At 41.3% G+C, this 22,772-nt stretch overlaps 1 protein-coding gene across 9 annotated transcripts in view; it reads right to left on the bottom strand.

Moving 5' to 3' along the window:
• Positions 1–22,772, bottom strand: part of LOC103345755 (RNA exonuclease 1 homolog) — a 41,048-nt gene that overhangs the window by 8,422 nt on the left and 9,854 nt on the right. For 6 of the 9 annotated variants that reach the window (XM_070053160.2, XM_089318027.1, XM_089318033.1 and 3 more), the window contains 9 exons: positions 22,346–22,495; positions 17,701–17,797; positions 15,471–15,530; positions 12,573–12,722; positions 11,313–11,426; positions 6,814–6,887; positions 6,551–6,658; positions 5,131–5,246; positions 3,059–3,197 (listed from right to left, as the gene is read on the bottom strand). In XM_070053160.2, the coding sequence (XP_069909261.2) occupies positions 3,059–3,197; positions 5,131–5,246; positions 6,551–6,658; positions 6,814–6,887; positions 11,313–11,426; positions 12,573–12,722; positions 15,471–15,530; positions 17,701–17,797; positions 22,346–22,495 (1,008 nt within the window). The remainder of the gene's footprint in view (positions 1–3,058; positions 3,198–5,130; positions 5,247–6,550; positions 6,659–6,813; positions 6,888–11,312; positions 11,427–12,572; positions 12,723–15,470; positions 15,531–17,700; positions 17,798–22,345; positions 22,496–22,772) is intronic. The other 3 variants (XM_089318038.1, XM_089318041.1, XM_089318029.1) reach the window with 1 other exon arrangement.

Genomic DNA, 22,772 nt, shown 5'->3' on the forward strand with positions numbered 1-22,772 from the left:
GGAGGGGTCAGACAACTTGACGGTCCCCAAAGTGCGTATTCATTTGCATTTCTCATGAGAAGATCTGCAGTGTGCATACTCTGCTGTGTTGGATACGAAAACTTCTCAGCTCTCCCTTGCTGGGTCAGTCTGCACACCAGGCCCTGGTTCCACCTGCGGGCTTCTCAGGAGGGAGTGCACGAGGAGGGGGAGCAGGACACTCCCTCAGCAGACACCTACCGGGTGACAGCACACAGCCCAGGCTTGGGGGGCACAGTACCCCTGCCAACAGGGATTTTCAGTGTACAGGGGAAAGTGAAACAGGAGTGGGAATTGAGAAAAGTCAGCCCGGGGACAAAGGAGGCTCCTCTGAGAAAGTGACACAAAAAGAAGAAGGTGGCAGAAACAACATCAGGAAGATCCACAAGTTTCCTGGAAGGAAGAAACGGGCCGAGGACGCAGTGGAGACAGGTGATGGCTAGGGATTTTCTGGTTCGGGAGATCGGGAGAATAGAGAATCAGAGGCAGGGAAGTCACAGTGAAACATCCAGTTTAGAAATTTGCACCTGAGGCAACCAAGAGGACATCTTTGAGGAGCTTGCTTATGGAAACCTCATGCCCTTATGTTCCCAAGCCTTCATCCTTATAGTTTCCTAAGATCCTAATGGAAGCACATTCCAGTCCTATCTGCCACTCAGACACAGCATTGCTTTTGGAACCAAATATCCTACACTTGATACCAGCTTCATAGACAATATGGTTGGCGTTCACCTATGAAAATTAGATGACTTTACCTGTATTTTTGAAGGAGTGGACATTCTCTACATGAAGGTTAAGTCCTTGGGGCAGCTGACACACAGCCTCAGTAAATGTCTGTGCAGTGTTGCAGCCGCTAGTCCCAAGAGGCTGTTAAAATTAGTTTCCTTTCATTTAGGTTTTTCCCGCCGCCCCGCCCCCCCCCCCCCCCCCCGAGTGTCTTGGCTTTCCATGCCTGAAATACTCTCATGGGCATTTCAGCCAGATCCGCATGCCTTAAGGGCTGATTATGAGGCCAGAGTTCTGTTAGGACATTTGCCATTCTATGGGTCTGCTGTGTATCTCCCTTCCCATGTTGGATCATTCTCTCCCTTTTTGATTCTATCAGCTAGTATTTGCAGACACTAGTCTTGTTTATGTGATCCCTTTGGTTCTTAGTCCTATCATTATGATCAATTGTGAACAGAAATTGATCACTGGGACTAGTGAGATGGCATTGGTACATGCCACCTCGATGGGATTGAATTCGAATCCCCTGGTATGTTTCTAACTCTGCTGTTTGAGGTAAGTCAGCTTGAGCATGTCCCAAATTGCACATCTCTTCCCTCTCTTATTCCCCCTCTTATATTAAAAAACCTAAGTGAAAGATCTCCACGAGTGAGATCTCAGTGGAAAGAATGGGTCATCAAAGAAGGAGGTACCTTTCTCTGAAGGGAGGAGAGAACTTCCACTTTGACCATGGCCTTGTCTAAAAATGATCAGAGTCAGTGAACTCAGGGGGCTTCCATAGCCTTGGCAACTCATGACAAGAGCCTAGGGTGATTACTGATGCCATAAACAAGAGTGTCAATTTGTTAAGTCAACAACAGGAGTCACTGTGCACTTACTCCTCATGTAGGATCTTTGTCCTTAGTGTGCTGTACATTGAGATCTAATGCTATAACTAGTACTCAAACAGTATTTTTCACTTTATGTTTCTGTGTGGGAGCAAACTGTTGAAATCTTTACTTAATGTATGCTCAACTGATCTTCTGTATATAAAGAGAATCGAAAATGAATCTTGATATGAATGGAAGGGGAGAGGGAGTGGATAAGGGGAGGGTTGCGGGTTGGAGGGACGTTATGGGGGGGGAAGCCATTGTAATCAATATTCTGTACTTTGGAAATTTATATTCATCAAATAAAAGTTAAAAAAAATTAGTTTCCTGTCACATCTGACACCTTTCTAGTGGTCAACAGCTACATGCGCCTAGTGTTTACCATACTGTACAGCACAGATACAAAACAGAAAGTTCTGCTTGATAGTGCTGTTCCACAATGGGGTGGAAAGTTCTTCTTAAAATGCCAGACTAAATAAATGTTTTCAGCTTGCAGACTACAGTGTCTATCTCAATAGGTCTCCTCTGTCACAACTACTCAACAATGCAACTGTGGCGTGAAAGCAACTACAGACAATATGTAGAGGAACAGATGTGGTGGCTGTTCCAATAAAAATACTTACACAAACAGGTGGCTGGCCCATGGGATATATTTTCCCACTTCTGCTCAAGAACACTGAGCAACGAAATGACAACTAACTTGGAGTATATTCGGGGTGGGGGGAAATTTAAGTCTATCATGCCAAGAAAAGGAATGTAACATTTGATTTTGATCCTATCTATAAGCCTATCTGGCAAGGTAAAAAAATAAATAACCTGAGTATGTGAAGAAAGTAAGCTATTATATAAATTTAGCCTTATTCATACTTGACTATTAAAAGAAGTTTATAGAAACAATGGTTTTGGTTGTATCATTCTTGATGACTGACAATTCTCTCTCCTATGGTTTAAAGCCTTTAAAATTTGAGAGTCAGAGAGAAAGGGAAAGACAGAATGACAGAGAGCCAAGTCCTGAACTGTTTCACTTCATCAATACCCACTGCGGCTAAGTCAGGCTGAAACTGGAACTCGGTCCACGTGGATGGCAGGGACCCAACTACTTGAGCCTGGTCTGCTGCCTTCCAGTGTTAGCATCAGCAGGAAGCTGGAGTCAGGAGCCAGCGCTGGGTAGGAAGCCAGGCACTCCAGTGTGGGATGTATTATCTTAACCATCGCCTTAACAGATAGACCAAATGCCCACTGCTGTCCAGCTTTTCTGAGTTAGATTAACCAAATTATTTGAGCTGTCACACACTGCTTCTGGTTTGTGATAGACTAGATCATTAGCATGGACAATGATTCTTGACTTCCTAGATAACTGGGCAACCAAATATCAATTCTAGCACAATAACGACTACCATCTTATCACACAGTTTGTAAAAATATATTGGTTTGTAGTTCTTTACCTTAAGAGCATACAGACATTGTTCAAAGCTATGTCCAATTAGTATGGTATCCGCACTAAACAAGTTCAGCAGGATGGCTTGCACGTCACGGATGGAGGTTCTAATGTTCTTCAAGTCATCTTCTACCACACCAGAAAACCTACCCCATGTAAAACACATGATGCATCTAAGTACAGAACACAACTCAGTGCATTTCAGCAGGCACGGTTAGAACATTTTATTGACCCAATGTGACAGTTGGCTCAAGAATCCAAAAATCTTACTTGCATGACTTTCAACCACCCATTTACTGGGTTAAACATTTATAGTTTGGATTAATAATGTAAGGCTGAGGGGGAAACACATTATTACCAGTTAGGAGCTCCTGTTGAACTCTGATCTTTGCACCACCTGAGATTTGTCAAATGCAATTTAGTTATGAGCCTATCTCCAGTCAAGTCAGTCTGAAGGGAAGCATGGGTGACAGGAAGAGCAGGTGAGCCTTAGGCAGACTCTGGGAGACCTGGGTTTTAACTGTGCTATATCTATGCCATTTGCTTACTATCAACTATTTTCAGCAAGTCATTTAACAATCTGGTCTCAGTCTTATCCGTAAAATCAGAATGATTACCAATCTTACCAGTTTATGGGGACTCAATGAAAACACATGCAGTAACTGACTTCTCTAGTGATACTTCCATAAAGCACACACTAAGTAAGTGCTCAGAAACACGGCTACTGCTAGAAGAGTACTGCAAACGTATTTAACTTTAACAAGATGATACTATGGCCTATAAGGAATACAGGATACCTGCTCCGTAATCTGGTTTACAGAACGATACACGGCTGATCAAATATTCACATTAAGAGCAAGTCACCATGGCTGGAGTACATGAGTGCATGGGTTAATTTAAAATTACTTTTTCAAGAAGGCAATGCATTAAATGCATTTGAAGGATTTTTTCACATTTACAGGTTATTTAATTTGTAATGCAAGCCCTTGAGTTCTCATTTCGCCATTAGGAATATCAATAATTACCAAAATATTTCTTGACTTGTTTCAAAAAGAAGTTAGAGATCATCAAATTAAATTCTTGGAAAAACAAAAACCAAGAAGAGTTTAACAGATGGGGATAATATGGTATTGGTCAAAATAAGGGGGCAGGAAATAAAATGAGGTTGGGAACTAGTACACAAAATTGATTTTCTGGCTATAGCCACTTGAGTCATTAGGAATTAAACAATTTTTCTGAATTGTGAGGAAACTTAGGTTTAAAAAAGTGCTTCCTCACAGAATTGTCTATAATTATTCTACATAGTTAATATCAAAACAATTTTTAGTTTATATAATCTCCTTGCTTTACATTCTAAACTTATAGATGTACATGTATTTTATGAAGTCACATTTGTTTATACAAGCAACTGATATTTTAAGTGCCATTAGACAGTTCCATATTTAAGGTAAATTAAACAATAAATATAATCATACCAATAATGATCACTTCCAAATGTTCACTCTAGAGTAAGGTCAGTGCCTTCCATATTATATTTCAATAAATAAATATATCAGGTTATATGACGTATATACCTTTATGAAACCCAATTTAAAAATTCATCAATTATATCACTGCTGTTTCACATGAAGCTTTTAAAACTTAAGGGCATATGATAAAATTGAATCTGTAGCAGTTATTTTGTATACCATATCAAAGCTATATACTTGGATCATTTCTATAATAGAGATTTTTACCTCTGGGAATATGACATTTTGACAAGTAACTGATGCATCACTCAATGAATAATATCATCTATTACCATTTGCCCATTTCTCTAGCCTCCCACCCACCACAGACACATGACTACCATGAAGACAGAAGCCTTGAACACTTATGTAGGTGTAACCCAGGGCCTCACAGTGTCTGCCTGGTTTCATTAGGTACTGAGTGTGAATGCTGGTGAGTGAATGAAAGGAAAAGAGTCTAACTCGCGTTCTAAAGGAGACCCAAATAAATGTGCCTAAGCTAAAGCTTCACATAAATTATGTGTTGAAAGTTCTACAGTTTCAAAAACAAAGCCCCTTTAAAAATACATACCTAGTGTTATAGTCAATGATTTCTTCATCAGGTTTCACAAATGTATCACAGACCATCTGGAAGCTGGAGTCAACCACTGTCACTCGAGTAAGTTCCAAGCCTTTGACTGTATAGCACTATTCGAGAGGCAATACTGAATCTATGTTATCAAGTTAAGTACACGTTTGAATATCTGGGATATTTAAAAGGAATATTTCTAACTAGAATACACAAGGTAATCATTATTAGTTTTGCTAGCAAAGGCCAGTTGGTATATCTGAGAATCACATGAAGGATTTCCGAGCTTTAGTTCTTTCCTTTGTTGGTGTATTTCTGATAAAATCATTTTGTTCTCTTGGCTTAGCCTTTGCAATTATTTTTATCAGACACCAGTGCTACTCAGCAGGTCCTTCTGAAGAGACCCGATATTCTATTTATGTGCAGTCCAATAGCATGGCTGCTAGCTATCTGTGACTACTGAACACTGAAAACATTAGTGTGACTGAGGAACTGAATTTTTAACTTTACTTAATTATAATTTAGTTGCATGTAACTTGTGGCTACTCTGTTAAACAATACACTGATAGATGTGTTGAAAAAAAATATTCACTGTAGCTATGTAAAGTGGCATTCAAAAACAACTGACTTCCCAAGCAGAGACAACATAAATTGCTTCCAGTAAAGATATAACCTTAAAAAATGGAAACAGTGTTATCCTACTTTTATTATAAGCTCCACAAATCTGTCTTCAAGATGTACTACAGGGGACCAAAACTTAATGTTTTGCTGCAGTTGATTATGCCATGATGTTTGACATGGGCAAACACTTCTCCATGTCTTAGCATGTCTGAGAATCACAATCACTGTGAAGTGAAGTTGTTGCTATTAATCCTGTCTCTCTCAGCTTAGAGCATCTAGGAGACTTGCTGGGGATGGGGGGAGGGGGTGTCACAACTTTAAGTACTGGCACTTCCCAGCTCTCATGATTCCAAATTCTGCTTCCACCACCCTCACCCCATTTGTGTTGATTCTTACATGAAGGGAGAGAAACTCTTAAAGGTTTTACTGTCTCCACAATGATTTTTCAGTATTTAAAACTTTTATGCTAATCTTGTTTTAAAAATGCAATATTCATAACATTTTCCACCCATGTAATTTCAACAATTTGTTGAACAGAACTGCTAGTGATTATACATAAAGAAAAATTCGCACAAAGGGGGTCAAGAGCAAAGTCCTGGCCCCAGCACCGACTATGTACCTGAACTTGGCCAAGTCACCTAACTCTCCTCAGTTTCCTTTGTTTCATAGGACAATATGTGAAGTAACACTGCAGAGCTATGTGTGATTGAGTGCTAAGACTCAAAGGTTTATGGCAGGTAGACTGCTGTACTATCTTTCCACCATCATTATTCAGACAAGGTAAAATGTAAGACCAACGTACCATCTCACAATTTACTGCAAACACGCCATAGTTACCATCAGCAGGTGGGATTTTGACGGAAGTCTTCACAAAACCCTCTAGGTTTTCTTTTTGGTCATGAACATGAAGCTAAAACAAACATTGCCAAATAAATTACTGTTTTTCACAAGTGCAGCTGAGTTCATTCAAATTTAAACACCTGAAAATTAGCAGCCACCAGGGTCTGTGCTGCAGGTGGCAGCTCAAGTTCTAAAACAAGCAGCATTCTGGCTGACAAGTCATACCTTGGACTCCTGACACCCAGGGGATCCAAGCACTCCTCCACAACAGCTGTATCGAGATTCTAAGCCATCAAGGACTGCAAACCAATTAAAAAAAAAAGTCAGAGTCCAAACAAGACAGCTTTACAAAGTAGATTGACGAACACCCCAGAGCACACTGTCACATCGTACCAGAGATCATTAAGGACTCCGTCATGCATGTGTTCTAATGTTACCACCCTTAAAATTATATTTTCAGATAGTGCATGATGAACAGGGAAACTTTACAACTGTAAGCAGAGTTCTTAAGGGCTGTGCTTAGAAGGTTTATTGTAATAGCCAATGTCATGGACTCTTCTCCTCCCCTCTCTCCCACAACTGTCCCTTGTCTATCTGCTTCATTCTGGCCTCACTTCAGTTTCCTACCTTGCCTTCACAGTCAAACCCTTTCAAGTCTCCTCTCAGCATCAGCTCCTGTTCCCTGACCTTTTCTCTGCTGGGACCCTCTGGATGACTGGCTCCAATAACCACCATCCCCCTCCAATATCCCAGAAAAGTCACTGAGTTGCACCCATTGAAAGGCTAGACCTTCCAAATGCCAATGCCTTCTTTCACATCCTTGGTCAGCAACTCTGCACACTCTTCACAGCAGTAACTCCAATCTGCCCATCTCCTTTCTTAACCTTCTCCCATCATCCATTTAAAAAAAAATCTGTTTGAAAGGCAGCATGACAGAGGCAAACACAGAAAGACAGATTTTCCATCTGTTGATTCACTCTCCAAATGGCTGCAACACCTGGTGTTCAGCCAGGCTGAAGCCAGCAACCAGGAACTCCATCTGGGTCTCCCACATGAATGTCAGGGATTTTAGGACATAAGCCATCCTCTGCTGCTTCCCAGGTGCATTAGCAGAGAGCTGGATCAAAAGTGCAGTAGCCAAGACTTGAATTGGCACTGCAAATGGAGAAGCAGGTGTCCCTAAATGGGAGCTTCACCTGCTGTACCACAACAAATGCCTGTCATCATCCTTCTTATTTAGGCTCTCATCCACTGTGAGCCCAAGGCAGGATGCTCCCAACACTCCCTAACAAATCCCTCTGCTTCCAGTTGTCTCTGCACTAGTTTTTCTATAAAATGTTAAACTGGTATTTCTAAAGTGCATTTTCATTATCACTTTCCTCAGTACTACACATCCTCATGTTCACTTATGGTCACTGATCAAATGCAAGTTTCTCAGGCTGTCATTGGAGACTCTTGTTTAACCAACCTGTTCACCCAATCTTCGCATCCCACAGCCTCATATCATTTTCTTTTGTGATGAGAAAAGAGACAGTATTAAGAGAACATTCATTGCACGCCAGGGATTTGATGACACATCAGCTCATTGAATGGCTAGCCCCTTCTGTGAATGTGGTAAGAAAAGCTTAGAAGAAGCATAGTTAAGCTGGCCAGAAAAATTAGGTGCCAGAACAGCTCCAAATCATGGATCTGCTATCTCCAAAGTCCCCGATTTATTGTTCTGCATAGCCCCATTGGCCCAACTGCTCGGTCAGTTATACTTAGTTTTCTTTAGTGTCTTTCTTCTGATTATTCCTTGGAATCCATAGTCCCTGATGTCCCCAAAGTAAACATCTTTGCTTAAAAATAGGTCAAACTTGTCTTGTTTATATTATTTTTCTCCCACTGTATCTATTTACTTTCCCACACTTTTATTCATAGGATTTATGACAATATCTTCAGTACTTATGGCCAAGTCCTTGTAAGTAATTCCTCCCATTAATCCAAACATTTATTGATTTCAGGCACCACACTAAGTACTAGGGAAACAAGAAAAAAAATGGACGGTCCCTCCAAAAGCTTACAGTCTTCTACAGATGGCAGACAATCGATTCCTCCATCACCACACAGTGTATTTTGGTGTAAGGGAAGGAAGTGATAGGATGATGCACTACAGCACAGAGGCCTGGTGCAGGCCCTGTGGTGCAGTGGGCTAAGCCAGTTCCAGTCTCAGGTACTCCATTTTCAATTCATCTTCCTGCTTACATGCCTGGGAAGCAGTGCATGATGGCTCAAGTACTTGCGTTCCTGCCACAAACATGCAAGACATGGACGCGGGGTTCCTGGCTTCTAAACCTGGCCTAGCCCCAGCTGTTGTAGCCATTTGGTTTTGCTGCACAAAACCAGCAGATGGAAGATCTCTCTACCACTCTGCCTGTCAAGTAAGTGAAGAGAGGGAGGGAGATGGAGAGGGAGAGATTATTTTAAATAGTAACTTCAGGAAATGATGTTGAGGGACCTAAAGGATGAGAGGAACCAGTCAAGTGAAAAGCAGAAGTGGCAGCTGCAAAGAAGGCTCTGGAGAAGGGGCCAGAAGTTAGGAAGATAGTGACATAAAGTCCACGGGCAGAATGCAGATCAGGCGTAGTCACCGAGGAGTTTTAAATGAAGCAGGAGAGAATGATACCAGTAAAAATGATGTAAAACAAAACAAAAAACTATTCTGGTGGCTTTTGGGTGAAAAAATATGTCAGAGAGAGGATGCTGGAGAGAGAACAGGGCAGTGCAGAGCAGCAAGACCCACAAGGAGGCCTTTGCAGTAGCTTAGCACAGAGACAAGGGTGCACTCAGGGAGCAGCAGTAGAGGTGGGGAGGAAACAGGTTCAGACAGATTGTGGAGACAGAACAAGCCGATTTGGCTAGAAGAGCTCCACAGGAAGAAGGCAATGAACATGGCCCTGGCTTTCTGGCTTGAGTGGTGAAAAATACACCTGAGTGGACAGGAGGGAGGGAATTCACTATGTTGAAAAGACCAAGGCCGGCGCCGCGGCTCACTAGGCTAATCCTCCGCCTAGCGGCGCCGGCACACCGGGTTCTAGTCCCGGTCGGGGCACCAGATTCTGTCCCGGTTGCCCCTCTTCCAGGCCAGCCCTCTGCTGTGGCCAGGGAGTGCAGTGGAGGATGGCCCAGGTGCTTGGGCCCTGCACCCCATGGGAGACCAGGAAAAGCACCTGGCTCCTGCCATCGGATCAGCGCGGTGCGCCGGCCGCAGCGCGCCGGCCGCGGCGGCCATTGGAGGGTGAACCAACGGCAAAGGAAGACCTTTCTCTCTGTCTCTCTCTCTCACTGTCCACTCTGCCTGTCAAAAAAAAAAAAAAAAAAAAAAAAAAAAAAAAAAAAAAAAGAAAAAGAAAAGAAAAGACCCAAGGATGGAGAGGGGGACCAAGAAATCGTCTTCACTCAGAATTGCTTGAGGTGCCTGTGGACGGCCCACAGCAAAGCCTGGGGTCCAGAGAAGTGCTTTAGAGACACATACCTGAGGGCCGACAGAAACGTACGTGATTTAAAGCCACGGAAGATGAGGAGTTTGTCCAGGTAGAGGGGATGGAGGAAGAAGCAAGCGTCCCAGAACCCGCCTCTGAGAATCCCTCACATCAGAGGTTGTGTGGAGGCGTGGTTAGCAGACGAGGCTGAAAGGAGGGAGGCACAAAGGCAGAAAGGGCTGCTACCTGAGATAGGAGTGCACTGTAAGCGGACACTGCCGAGAAGGCAGCAAAGCCAAGGAGAAACGGGTCCCTTAGCTTTGGTAGCCTGCAGGTCACTGACGTGAGCTTCAGTGGGGGAGTGAAGCCAGCCTGGGTAGGCAGCTCTTGGAAGCAACGATGAAGTGCAACTGCCGGAGAGGTGAGAGTGGCTACACAGGAGACTTGGGAGCCATGGAGGGTTTGTTTGTTGAAACCAATGGGAGATACCAGAACGGTACGCTAAGACCAAGCCACTCTCCCAGGGAGGGGCTCCTGAGGAGGCCCTGAGGACGAGCAGGGGGGGACAGGGCACAGACTTCGTTGGGGAGGACCAAGGGCGACAGAAACAGGGATGCTTCCGCCAATGTAATTCCAGAAGGAAACAGGATTTAGCTGCTGGTGACTCTGTGAGGGAAGAGCAGGGTCTTATTCCTCAGATGCTGGTGTAGTCTCATGGAAAGTGTCCATCAAGATCATCCACAGAAAGACGAGTAAGGTAGGGGAGGCCATGGAAGTAGGCTGCATGGAATGGCCCAGGTGGCAAGTGAGAACTGAGCAAACTGAGCACAGGCTACCGACTCGAGTTTCACGAAGAAGAAACTAAGGAGAAGAAACCCAGAGAAGCAACGATGCAGCCCATCCAGGGCTTGGGTTTTCCTCTGAGTGCAGTGGAGCTGCCCTAGTGGGAGGAATTGAAGCCATCAGCGAAGGCATTATTGTAACGCTGGTATGGGAAAAGGAGGCGAGATCAGGAGGCAGCTGCCTTGAGATCTTAGGAAAATGGAATTTTCACAGCCTGAGAGCTCTTGAGCCGTGAGTGGCAAGGTTACAGACAGGAAGTGGTGGTCAGGAGACACTTGTACTTGAAACTTCAGTTACTAGTTTCTCTTTCCTGGACTGCAGTTAACAAACATTCCGAAAGGAATATTTTGTTCTACTTCTTTTGAACAAGCCTGCCTGCTGGCTTGCCAGACAAATGAAACACAACTCCCGAACACTTACCTTTATGACTTCGTACTTGGCCAAAGTGGTAGTAACATTCTTCTACCCTACTGTGTTTGCCCGAGGGAGTCACGTCATATATTTTGCCACATCGACAGCAGATCTTCTTAGAAGCTACAACAAACAGGAAGTATAGGGATTCATGACTTGATGAGGGAGAAAACAGGCCTGAGTGTGGAGACTCCTTTTGCATTTCTGATCTGATTGGAAGAACAAAGCCTGTGTGATCAGAGTCACAGGAGGTTTCCAAGTCACAGGAGGACTAAGGAGAATGTGCAAGGTACCTGCTTATGTACCAAGGTCGCCTCTGCTTAGACAGGCAGCAACCTGCTCAATCCCAGAGATAAGCCAATGCCAGACAATGGCAGCTGTAGCACCACACTGGGCTATGCATAGGGCAGGCACTGGGCCAAGCACTTTATGGACATTATTTTAATTGATTCTCACAACAATCTGGTGGGTTCATCCTCACCACTCATAGAGGCAGCTGAAGGGAACAGTGGATAAATTTTCCAGCATCCAAACCTGGATTTCCTTGACTTCCTTCAAAGCCCATGTTTTGAACTGCTAAGTATACAGCCTTCCATTCAGGGATTTCAAAGGATGAAGCAAAAAATTCCCAGGGGGAAGTTTCAAAAATACAAAAGCAGAATGAATATCTTCTAATCCCTGAACAATATCTTCGTAATAGCATTTCAGACTCTGGTCATCGCCCTGAGCTTTGACAATTCTGATGTAAAGCATTCATTGGCTCTCAGTGAACACTTTAGGTTGTGTTCAGGCACCAGGCATTGTACACTAAAGTAAGACATCAAATGTTTTTAGAGCACTCATGTTGTCAGGGCATGTATTATTCACATGTCACGGCACATGTGTATGACTATGGCTACGAGTAGGCACTCTGGAGTTGGAGCCCCTGGGTCCCAGTTCTGACTTTCCCACTTATTTTCTCAGCGACCTATGACAAGTTATCTGACCTTGCTGAGTGTCACTTCGCTCATTTGTGTAACTAGGAATAATAACAGTACTGACCTGAAGCGATTGCTAAGAGGATGCAAGAAAACAGATCATTTAAATTAAAGGAAGCATATAGATAATGGAAATGAAGTGAAATGGAAAGGCAAATGCAATGCAATAATGCTTTTATCAGTGGTTAATTATGCTGACTACAAATCTCATTTCTGCTAAGAAATATCAGGACACTGGTCTCCTGGGGTCACAGCACAGAGAAAAAGCGAATGTTCAATTCCATGTACTTACCATCATTTACAGAAGTTTTTGTCATGCATGGATTTAAAAGAACGCATCCAGGTTTGTCAGGGTTGGGCCGAGGGTAGTTATTTTCACGCAGCTGTTCTTCAGTTAGAAGGTGGTTTCTAAGATGTCTGTACAGAGTAACTCCTGTGAGCACTAAGGAAAAAAGAACAGCTGTTCAGTGAAACTCAAAGATTTTTTTATTCAGTTGCAAGGTTAGAGCCTTCCAATACTCTCAAATATGAAAAATGCTAGGATTCTGTGGTGAATGCTGGTAAGGGAGTGGCCTAAAAGAATTCCAGGTCTCCACAGCCATCATCCAACCACCACATGAAGTCAAGATTGTTCCCAGTTCCACCTGATATCATGCTCCGAGTGGGAGAAGGGAAAGTAGGAATTGTATCAGTAATCGCCAGTGCACACAGGGCATAGGACTTACATTAACTCCCCAGACCAGTGCATTGTTTTATTTTTACAGATGAGGAAAATGAGGCTCACACAAGTAGAAGTGTGAGATCAAGGTTACACAGCACTGTTGACAGCACACCCAGGCCCACTGGTTCCAAGTCATGCTTGGCAAGGCAACTACAAAAGCTTACATGCATGGACCATGAAGGGGACCCTGACAACTCTCACTCGGCAAAAGAGTACAAGTTTAAGGATTCCTTTTATTGGGTCTATTCTCTTAAAATATTCTGATTTCTTCTAAGGGGCCAGTACTGTGGCATGGCAGGTAAATACGGAACTGTGATACTGGCTCCCATGTGGGCAGTGGTTGGAGTCCTGGCTGCTCAGCTTCTGATTCAGCTCCTTGCTGATGTGCCCAAGACAGTAGTGGAAAATGGCCCAAGCGCTTGGCTCCATGCACCCACATGGGAGACCTGGAAGAAGCTCCTATCTTTGGATCTGCCCAGCTCTGGCCATTGCAGTCATTTGGGGGAGTCAATTAGCTGATGGAAGCTCTCTCTCTGCCTTTCAAATAAATTAAAAAAAAAAAAAAGTCTTAGAAAATTCTTCTTAAAAATTGTAGCAGGGGGACTGGCACTGTGGCTCACTTGGTTAATCCTCCGCCTGCGGCCCAGCATCCCATATGGGCACCGGGTTCTAGTCCCGGTTGCTCCTCTTCCAGTCCAGCTCTCTGCTGTGGCCCGGGAAGGCAGTGGAGGATGGCCCAAGTGCTTGGGCCCCTGCACCCACATGAGAGACCAGGGAGTAGCGCCTGGCTCCTGGCTTCAGATCAGTGCAGTGCTTGCCGTAGCAGCCATCTGAGGAGTGAACCAATGCAAGGAAGACCTTTCTCTCTCTCCTTCTCACTGTCTAACTCTACCTGTCAAATAAATCTTTTAAAAATAAATAAATAAATAAAACTGTAACAGGATTTGCTAGACACTCTAGCAAGTTTTTTTTTTTTTTTTTTAAGATTTATCTATTTATTTTAAAGGTAGAGTTAGAGAGGGAGGAGAGACAGGGCTCTTCTATCACTGGTTCACCCCACAAATGGCTGCAATGGCCAGGGCTGTGTCAGATGGATGCCAGGAACTTCTTCCAGGTCTCCCACGTAGGTCAGAGGCCCTGGACTCAGGCCATCTTCTACTGCTCCCCCAGGCATATTACCAGGGATCTAGATCAGAGCTAGAACAAGCAGCACTTGAACCAGCACCCATATGGGATGCTCACACAGCAGGCCACAGCTTAACCTGCTGCGCCACAACATGGGCCCTGCAAGTTCTTTTATTTTAAGGTAAAATTATTTTGTTTAAGAAGCATTAGAAGATTCTGAAAGTGTCTACCTTGGTGGTTTTTTTTTTTTTTTTAAAGATTGTAATTGTCTGGCCGGCGCCACAGCTCAATAGGCTAATCCTCCGCCTGTGGCGCTGGCACCCAGGGTTCTAGTCCCGGTCAGGGCGCCGGATTCTGTCCCAGTTGCTCCTCTTCCTGTCCAGCTCTCGGCTGTGGCCTGAGAGTGCAGTGGAGGATGGCCCAAGTGCTTGGGCCCTGCACCCTATGGGAGACCAGGAGAAGCACCTGGCTCCTGGCTTCAGATCAGCACAGTGCGCCGGCCACAGCAGCCATTGTGGGGTGAACCAATGGAAAAGGAAGACCTTTGTCTGTCTCTCTCTCTCACTGTCCACTCTGCCTGTCAAAAAAAAAAGTAATTGTCTTTCAAATAGAGAAGCAGAGCAGAGAGGTTGGTTGGTCTTTCCTCTGCTGTTTCACTCCCCAGGTGGCTGCAACGGTTAGAGCTGTGCCAATCTGAAGCCAGGAGCTTCCTCCAGGTCTCCCACACGGTTACAGGGACTAAAGCACTTGGGTCACCCTCTACTGCTTTCCCAGGCCACAGCAGAGACCTGGATTGGAAATAGAGCAGCTGGGAGTCAAACTGGCACCCATATGGGGTGCAAATGCTGCAGACCAGGGCTTTAACCTGCTGCGCTACAGTACCAGCCCATGTTCGTTCTTATATCGAAGGCTTTATAGAGGAGAAGCACTGTATTTTGGCTTTATTACCAACAAATTATTCCTTTTTTATGGCTTCTTGCTTGTGGGAGCTTATTTTAAATTGTGGGATTCAGGGCCTTCCTAGACCTAGTGAACCAGAATTTTCATTTTGACAAAATTCTCAGATAATTGAAATGCACATTGAGTTTCAGAGTCTGAGAAGCATCGATACTACTCCGCAGACTGTGAACTGTCAAAGACAGCAAAAGTTAAGAATTCAATGCCTATATTGCTTAAAGAAAAGTACTCTTTCTTTTCCTATATATTCTAACTTTTAAAACGATATGAAATATGCATCATATACAGCTGACCTTTCATCGACAGTTTAATAACTGAATTGCACCAGTTTTACTTCGCCTTTAAGGAAACAATCACAAAAACCTCTTACTGCTACAATAAGCTCACCATTTTTCTTCTCACACTTTTGAAACCCAGTTGTCTCACTGTTACCGCTTCCAGACATAGCTAGAAAACACAAGATATTTCCTCTAAAGAATTATTTTGTCTATTTAATAAAAACATGGAACATTAAAAGTTCTATAGCATAGTAAAATATTTTTATGTTAACTAGCCAACATAAAACAAGTAGCCAACATAAGAGACCAAACATCTTTAGAAACCAATTTCAAGCAGGGAAAAAAGTTAAATCTAATGAACTATTAACAGACCTACGATTTTGTATGTGCTCAAAATTATGTCCTGTATTTTGGATAAAGTATGTGTAAATTTGTATCAGTGAGTTGTATATCACAATTTTCCACAATTTTAACATAAAAACCATTTCTAATTTCACTGGGATATTGAAAATTGATAGTTGGATCTTTATGTTTTATTTCTATGTGCTATATTTGAAAAGGAGGAAAGCTTAATTACTATGAAACTATTAACCTGATAGACCTTGCATATTTTAATACATTTGTCTAAATAATTATTGTATACAAAATATGCCATATAGAAATCAAACAGGAATGCCTTTTATATTTTTGATGAATAGTCTTCCTGACACAAAACCTAGGTATGAAAACCACAGAGCCTGACTACACCTTGCCAACTTCTATATTTCAAGAACTTCATCAAGGAGACTGTAGCACAAGTGCCAAACTGGGGAAGTATTTGCAGCACATTAGAAGAGCAAGATGCAAAAGCTGCCCCAGGTGAACAAGCCACACAAAAGGGGGGCAGGAAGGAGGCCAGGAGCGAATTTAAAGAGAAAAAAAAACACAAAAAGGCCCTCAACTTTACCAGTAATTAAAAGAAGTTAACCTATATTCTCTTTGAATAAATTAAAAAGTTTGGCAAGATAGGAGGAGGAAAAGACTCCATATACTTCCCCCTCCCTGGAGGGGAATCAAAATGCAGGTACCACTGTACCACACATGTGGACCCTTCCCCCAACTTCTCTAGGTGTGGGATTTACACTAAGGATGCATATGCTAAGGTAGCATGAAATCACAGTGTTAACACTTCGACAAAAATACTTCAAAATGTTTGTACAAGATGGAATTAAGATAACTGCATTTTCATGCAAAAAAATTGCAAATCATCTGCATAGTTTTCATGATATACATTTTTCATGAAATTTTTAAGACTTCATATGTACATACTTAAATTTTTGTTTCAAAAGACATCTTTAATCCCATTTTCCACAAATATTTGTGGTATCCTTGTATTTATCACAGAATTTATCATACAAAAAAAGTAAGCATTGTAAATACCGAAATGTGTTTGGTTCATTTACATTATAATGTCTTTAGAATGGAATATGTACAGAATAGGCTCAGTGCAATAAGGAATTTTGCAATCATCAAAAAGTATGATGTAGAGCCAGATATTAATAAATTCTAGATGGATTTAAAAAAAATTATATTTACTAAAAATATTAAAATTACATGCATCTCTCTAGTCACGTACAGAGGGGTCTGTATAAAATACTCAAGTATGTTGGCTCCTGACTTGGGCCTGGGCCAGCCACAGTCATTGCAGCCATTTCGGGCATGAACCAGTGAATGGGCGATTTTGTTCTCTTTATGTCTCCTTCTGTCATTTTGTCTTTCCAATAAATAAGTATTTTTTAAAAACATGTGAGTATGGAAGAAAGTTGTCTTTATAGGTTTTCATTCTTTATGGTTTTCTGTATTATTTGAATTCACATCATGCATGCTTGATGGGGCTGAGATTGCCCTCAAAGGGTGAAACTGCTCGAGGAATGAAAAGTAGCTCAGACACTGAAGATACTTGGCTCTCCATATCTCAGCTTTACTGATAAGACAAAATTTTATGCCTTATTCCTTAATTTCATGGAGGCAGAGGTTGTGTTAGGAAAAAAACAATGTCCAAGATTTCTTAGGGGGATTATAATAAAAACAGCTTTTGAAGTAGTATTCCTATGGAGGTAAGTTACTTTTATAACCAAAATACAAATTTAAATAATTCAGTGATAATCCTTGTCAATGAGGTTCTATTTATATGTCCAATTGGAAGTCTAAACTTCTTTTCAACTTAAAGTGCCACCTACACATTCTGCTAAAGAGAATATTTTACAATGCATTCCACTAAAGATCCAAAAATTACCCTAAGAAAACACATTGTCAGGTCCTAATCATATCATTAGTTAATTAAATTGAAAAGAAATTACCTTGCTCTCTTAGCTTCTTCAGAGTATTCACTGCTATGTTCACATACATATTTCTACTGCCACATCTTTCATATATAGCTTTTTCTTCTATTTTAGCCTAAATCACAAATGGAATAATTAATGAGGATATGAAATCTAGAATCTATAAATAAATATCATTTTTAATATAATGGGTAAATATGACAAAATATTTATCTAACCCAAGGAATAAGAGAAATGGCCTACCAACTAAAAGTAACTTAGTCTCCATTTTGCAGTTTGAGGAGAAACGAGTTGAAAGTCCCTTGAATCTGACCCAAGAACCAGATACGCTATTCATAGACCAAAGACCACTGTGTATTTGGATAGAGTGCATGGCACAAAACCTAAACAAAGCTTACAGCACACATGAACTCATTCAATTCTCAAGGCAAGCACTGAATATACCAGAGGCACATGTTGTAAAACCCATTTAAAAAAAATAAGGACAATGAAGTCCAAAGTAGCTAAATATTCGCTTAAGACCACACACAATCCTTTTCATTGTCTTTTTTCTATGGAAGTTACTTCCCTAGAACCATTCAGTAACTACCATTTTTCTATCAGAGCTCATAAAAGGATTACTGTCCACTAGAATTTTAAGAGAAAACCCTAAGAAGGAAGAAATTAAACAATAAAGACTAGAGTGGGATAAAAGAAAGACTAGAAAAACAGTAAAGAATCTAAAGTTGGTTCTATGAGAAGATAAACAAAACTGACAAAATCTGAGGTGGATTGACCAAGAAAGAGAGAAGGCTCAATGCACTAAAGTCAAAAATGAGGGGGGAAAGAACATTGCTACAAAACCGACAGAAGATTAGAGTTTTATAAACAACTGTACGCCAACAAGTTAAACAACTTAGATAAAATGGGAAGAATCCTAGAAAAGCCAAAAGTCCCGTAATTAACTCAAGAACAACCTCAAATAAATCAATTTTAAAATTCCCTCAAAGAAAAATCCAGACCCCACTGATAAATTCTCACAAATATTCGAATAACAATCATCCACAAACTCTTCCCAAATGATGAAAAGAGGAGGAACAGTTTCCAATGTATTCTTAACCTAATATAATCCTGAGGCCCAAAAAAATTAATAAAATAGACAATGACAGCATTACAAAGAAAACTACAATCTATCAAAAGATGAATGGATAGTGAAAATGTGGCGATCAGAGTCAATGAAATATTGCTTGGCTGTGAAAAGGAATTACACTGTAACATGGATAAATCTTGAGAGCGTTATTCTAAGTGAAAAATTAGACACAGAAGAACAAATCTGGTATAATTTCAATTATGAGGTAACCAGAATAGATAGATTCACAGAAACAGAAGGTATGAATAGAACAGAAGTTACCAGGGGAGGGGAGAGGAATGAAGAATCCTTAATAGATACAAGAGTTTGTTTGGGATGATTTTTTAAAAAAAAAAGAAGCTTGGAAATGGATAGAGGTGAAAATAGCACAACATGGTAAATTTATTTTATACCACTGAATTGTATGCCTACAACAGTTAAAATGATAAATTTTGGTGATGAAAAATTAACAACAAAACAGGAAGAAAATGAAGGCGAAGAAAGGAAACTACAGGCTAGGATCTCCAGAGAACAGCAAAACAAAAATCCTCAATAAAATACTGGGCGGGGGGGGGGGGGGGGGGGGGGAGGTGGTGGGCACTGTGATACAGCTCGTTAAGTCACCACTTGGGATGCCCTCATCCCACATCAGCACGCCTAGGATCAAGTCTCACCTCTGCCTCTGATTGGGTTTCTATTCATGCACCTGGGAGGCAGCAGATGCTGGCTCAAGTAGTTAGGTCCCCACCACTGAAGTAAAACATCCAGCTGCAGTTCCTGGCTCCTGGCTCCAGGCTTGCCCCAGCTGTTGCAGGCAATTGGGGACTAAAGCAGCAGATGGACATGTGTACTCTGAAGCACGTCTTGGTAGGAAACTGGCGCAGTTTTAGCCAGGTGGCTGCATGGCCCAGCTACCTGAGCCAGGCTCCACCCCCATCCTAATGGGATTCGCTGCTCCTGCTTCCCTGCCCGCCCTCAGGCGAAGTTTTAAAAGGGCCTGTTCCTGTTCTCTTGGTCCTCTCTCGGTTCCTCTCTCTAGCCTCCTCCTCTGGTCTCTTGGCTCTCTCTCTCAGCTCCTCTCTGCTCTCTTCTCTCCTTGCTACCTCCTCTCCTCTCTGTTTCTCTTATACTCTTTCTCTTTTTCCTTCGCCACCCCTTCACTCCGGTCTGTTGGGTGTTCCCCAATAAACCCTTTCCCTTACTCCGGTGTCCGGTGTGTTCCAACGGCTAACATTAATATATAACACGTCTGCTCTCTGCTTTTCACATAAATGAACATTTCAAAATACTGGTATTGGAATAAACATGAAAAATGATTTTACACCATGGCCAAAGTTCTATCCAAGAAAGGAAAGGTTAGATGCAAAGTTGATCTGAAAATCAGTGTGCGTGCGTATTAAGAGGATAAAAGACAAAGCCTACGTGACAGCTCCACAGATGAAGAAAACATGCTAAAACACTCAGCAAATTAGCAATGGGAGGGAATTGTCTCAACCAATAAAGTTCTGATTTAAAATTTAAAAATCCCACAGTTATAACACACTGAACAGAGAAAAACTCAACGATTTTCCCCTACGATCAGGAACAAATCAAGGATGTCATCTCTTTCTACTTCTATTCAATATTTTACTGCCATTTTGAGCTAGGGAAATTTGATGAGAAAAAGTAAACAGAAGAGTACCCAGATTCAAAAGGAAGAAATAAAACTATTTCCATTCACACACAACATCAGCTTAGCAGGTTCCTTAGGGTTTTCTATAGTTACGGTTTCTATAGTCAGCAGGTTCCTTAGGATTTTCTATAGTTGACTATGAAAATGAATAAAAAGTTCAACAAGTTTTCAAGATACAGTATCAAAGATCAATTAAGTTTACCCTCCAGCAATGAACTATCTCAAAATAAAATTACGAAACTAGTTCTATTAACAATAGTGTAATGATCACAATACCAAGGGAAAACTTGAAAAAAAAGTGTGAGGAGTATACTCAGATCCACAAAACATTCTTAAAAAGAATTAGAGATCTAAATAAATGGAAGGCCATCTGTGCTTATGATTCATAAGACTTAGTTAAGACAGCAGTTTTCTAGAAACTGATCTAAAGTTTTAATGTCATCAACCAAAATCCTATTTTTTGAAGAACATAACAAGCTGATCTTAAAATGTATATGGAAGTACCAGAGATCAAATTTGGAGGACTCATACTTTGCAGTTTCATTATAGAAAGCTACAGTAATTCAGACTATATAGAATGGTTTAAAGTTAGAGATTAAAGGAACAGAACTTAGAGTCAAGAATTTATTACCATTTACAGATGTATTTTCAGTCAATTGATTTTTTACAAAGGTAACAAGATAAATGGGATAAAGCAAAGCCCTTTCAACAAATGGACAAGTAGATATCCACATCCCGAAGAATGAAGTTGGACCCCTACCTCCTACCTTATTAAAAAATTCAACTTTGATCTTTTTAAATATTTGGTCTACTCTAAGTCTAAAACTTTTTAAAATAGCAATAAATCTTAGCGATCCTGGATTCTTAAGATACGTCACCAAGAACACAAACAATAGCAATTTACAGTAAGTTGGAATTTATCAAAATGAAAAGTTTTCTGTGCTACAAATGATGCAATTCACTGAGAAGAAAAACATTTGCAAATGTTTTATCTAAAACCTACAAAGAATTTAGCAACTCAACAATGAGGCTATTCAGAAATCAGGCAAAGGATCTGAGTAGATATTTCTCCAAAGATATAACTAATAAGCACATGGAAATATGTTTAATATCATTAGTTGTTAGAGAAATATATTAAAAAATCACAGCTAAATACCATTTAACATCTACTAAGATAACAAAAGTCAGAAAGAAACAAGTGTCGGTGAGGATGTAGAAAAACATTCCAAACATTTCTAGCAATTGCCAGTCCACTACCTCACAAAGCAGCTGTATTACAGACAGAATATTTGTTACAAGAGTCTTCCTCATATGATCTGAAATATTTTTCCAGTGGCATCCAGTTACGGTTCTTTTTTGATCCCCAGGAAAAACTGAATTAACCTCAATCAGAGTGTCTACGGCTCTATAAATGGGACATACTCTGCCCAGTGAGCCTCAGTCCCCATTGCTTTCTAATTCTTATATAGTCTATGTGGATTTTTGAAGATACAAATGAACATAGGGGACTACTGTTACTGCCAAGGTTTCCATTCAGAAAAAAGCTCTTGAGTAGAGGTTGCAAACACAGGCACACCTAGGAGGCAAAGAACGGCCCATAAATGAGCACAAGTAGGTTTAAGTAATAGTAGAGGGTACCACGGCTCACTAGGCAGTACATGCCCAACCTAATGGGAGGCAGATACTATTCAGACTAGAGCAAAAAAGTCATCTAAGGGGGGTCGGGGTGGGGAGGACCAGCACCACTGCCTGCTTTGAAAAAAGCAATTGAAATACAAATGAATAAAACTATTTGCTAATTGTGCCCTGGGTGTTTTAAATTCAACACAGTAGTTTCCAAGTTGTGTGCCTTCAATAAATTACATTATGCACTACAAACTGACCTTGTTAAGAGCCTCATCCTTTGTCTGACAAACGTCCAGATACCTTTCCACAAAGAGACTGACATAGCGCTGTCTGACTTCATCAGGGACTTTAGAGGACTCGGATGTCACTGAAGTCCACTTCCGATGAGCCACTGTGTATTTTGGCATCTTGTTAAATAAAGAATTGTGGATTAAAGAAGAGCTCATGTTTCAGTTTAACATGTGTACCAAGGATAAAAAAAATGTATACTAAGTTCTTAACAAAATGGAGAAATCGTTTCAAGTTTTAAGTTCACAAGAAGTAGAACATATACAAGGTATAAAATTATATACACCCACAAAAGGGAGGAGTGAAATGGCCGAGTCCTCATTCCACTACCTGCACGGATAACACTGCAGCCTACTAATCAGCTAACTGCACTTCCTTAAGCTGTGGTTTGGTCTT

Source organism: Oryctolagus cuniculus, chromosome 1 (assembly GCF_051225735.1).
Source record: "Oryctolagus cuniculus isolate XC-2025 breed Fujian yellow rabbit chromosome 1, ASM5122573v1, whole genome shotgun sequence".
In the NCBI taxonomy this organism is placed as follows: domain Eukaryota; kingdom Metazoa; phylum Chordata; class Mammalia; order Lagomorpha; family Leporidae; genus Oryctolagus; species Oryctolagus cuniculus.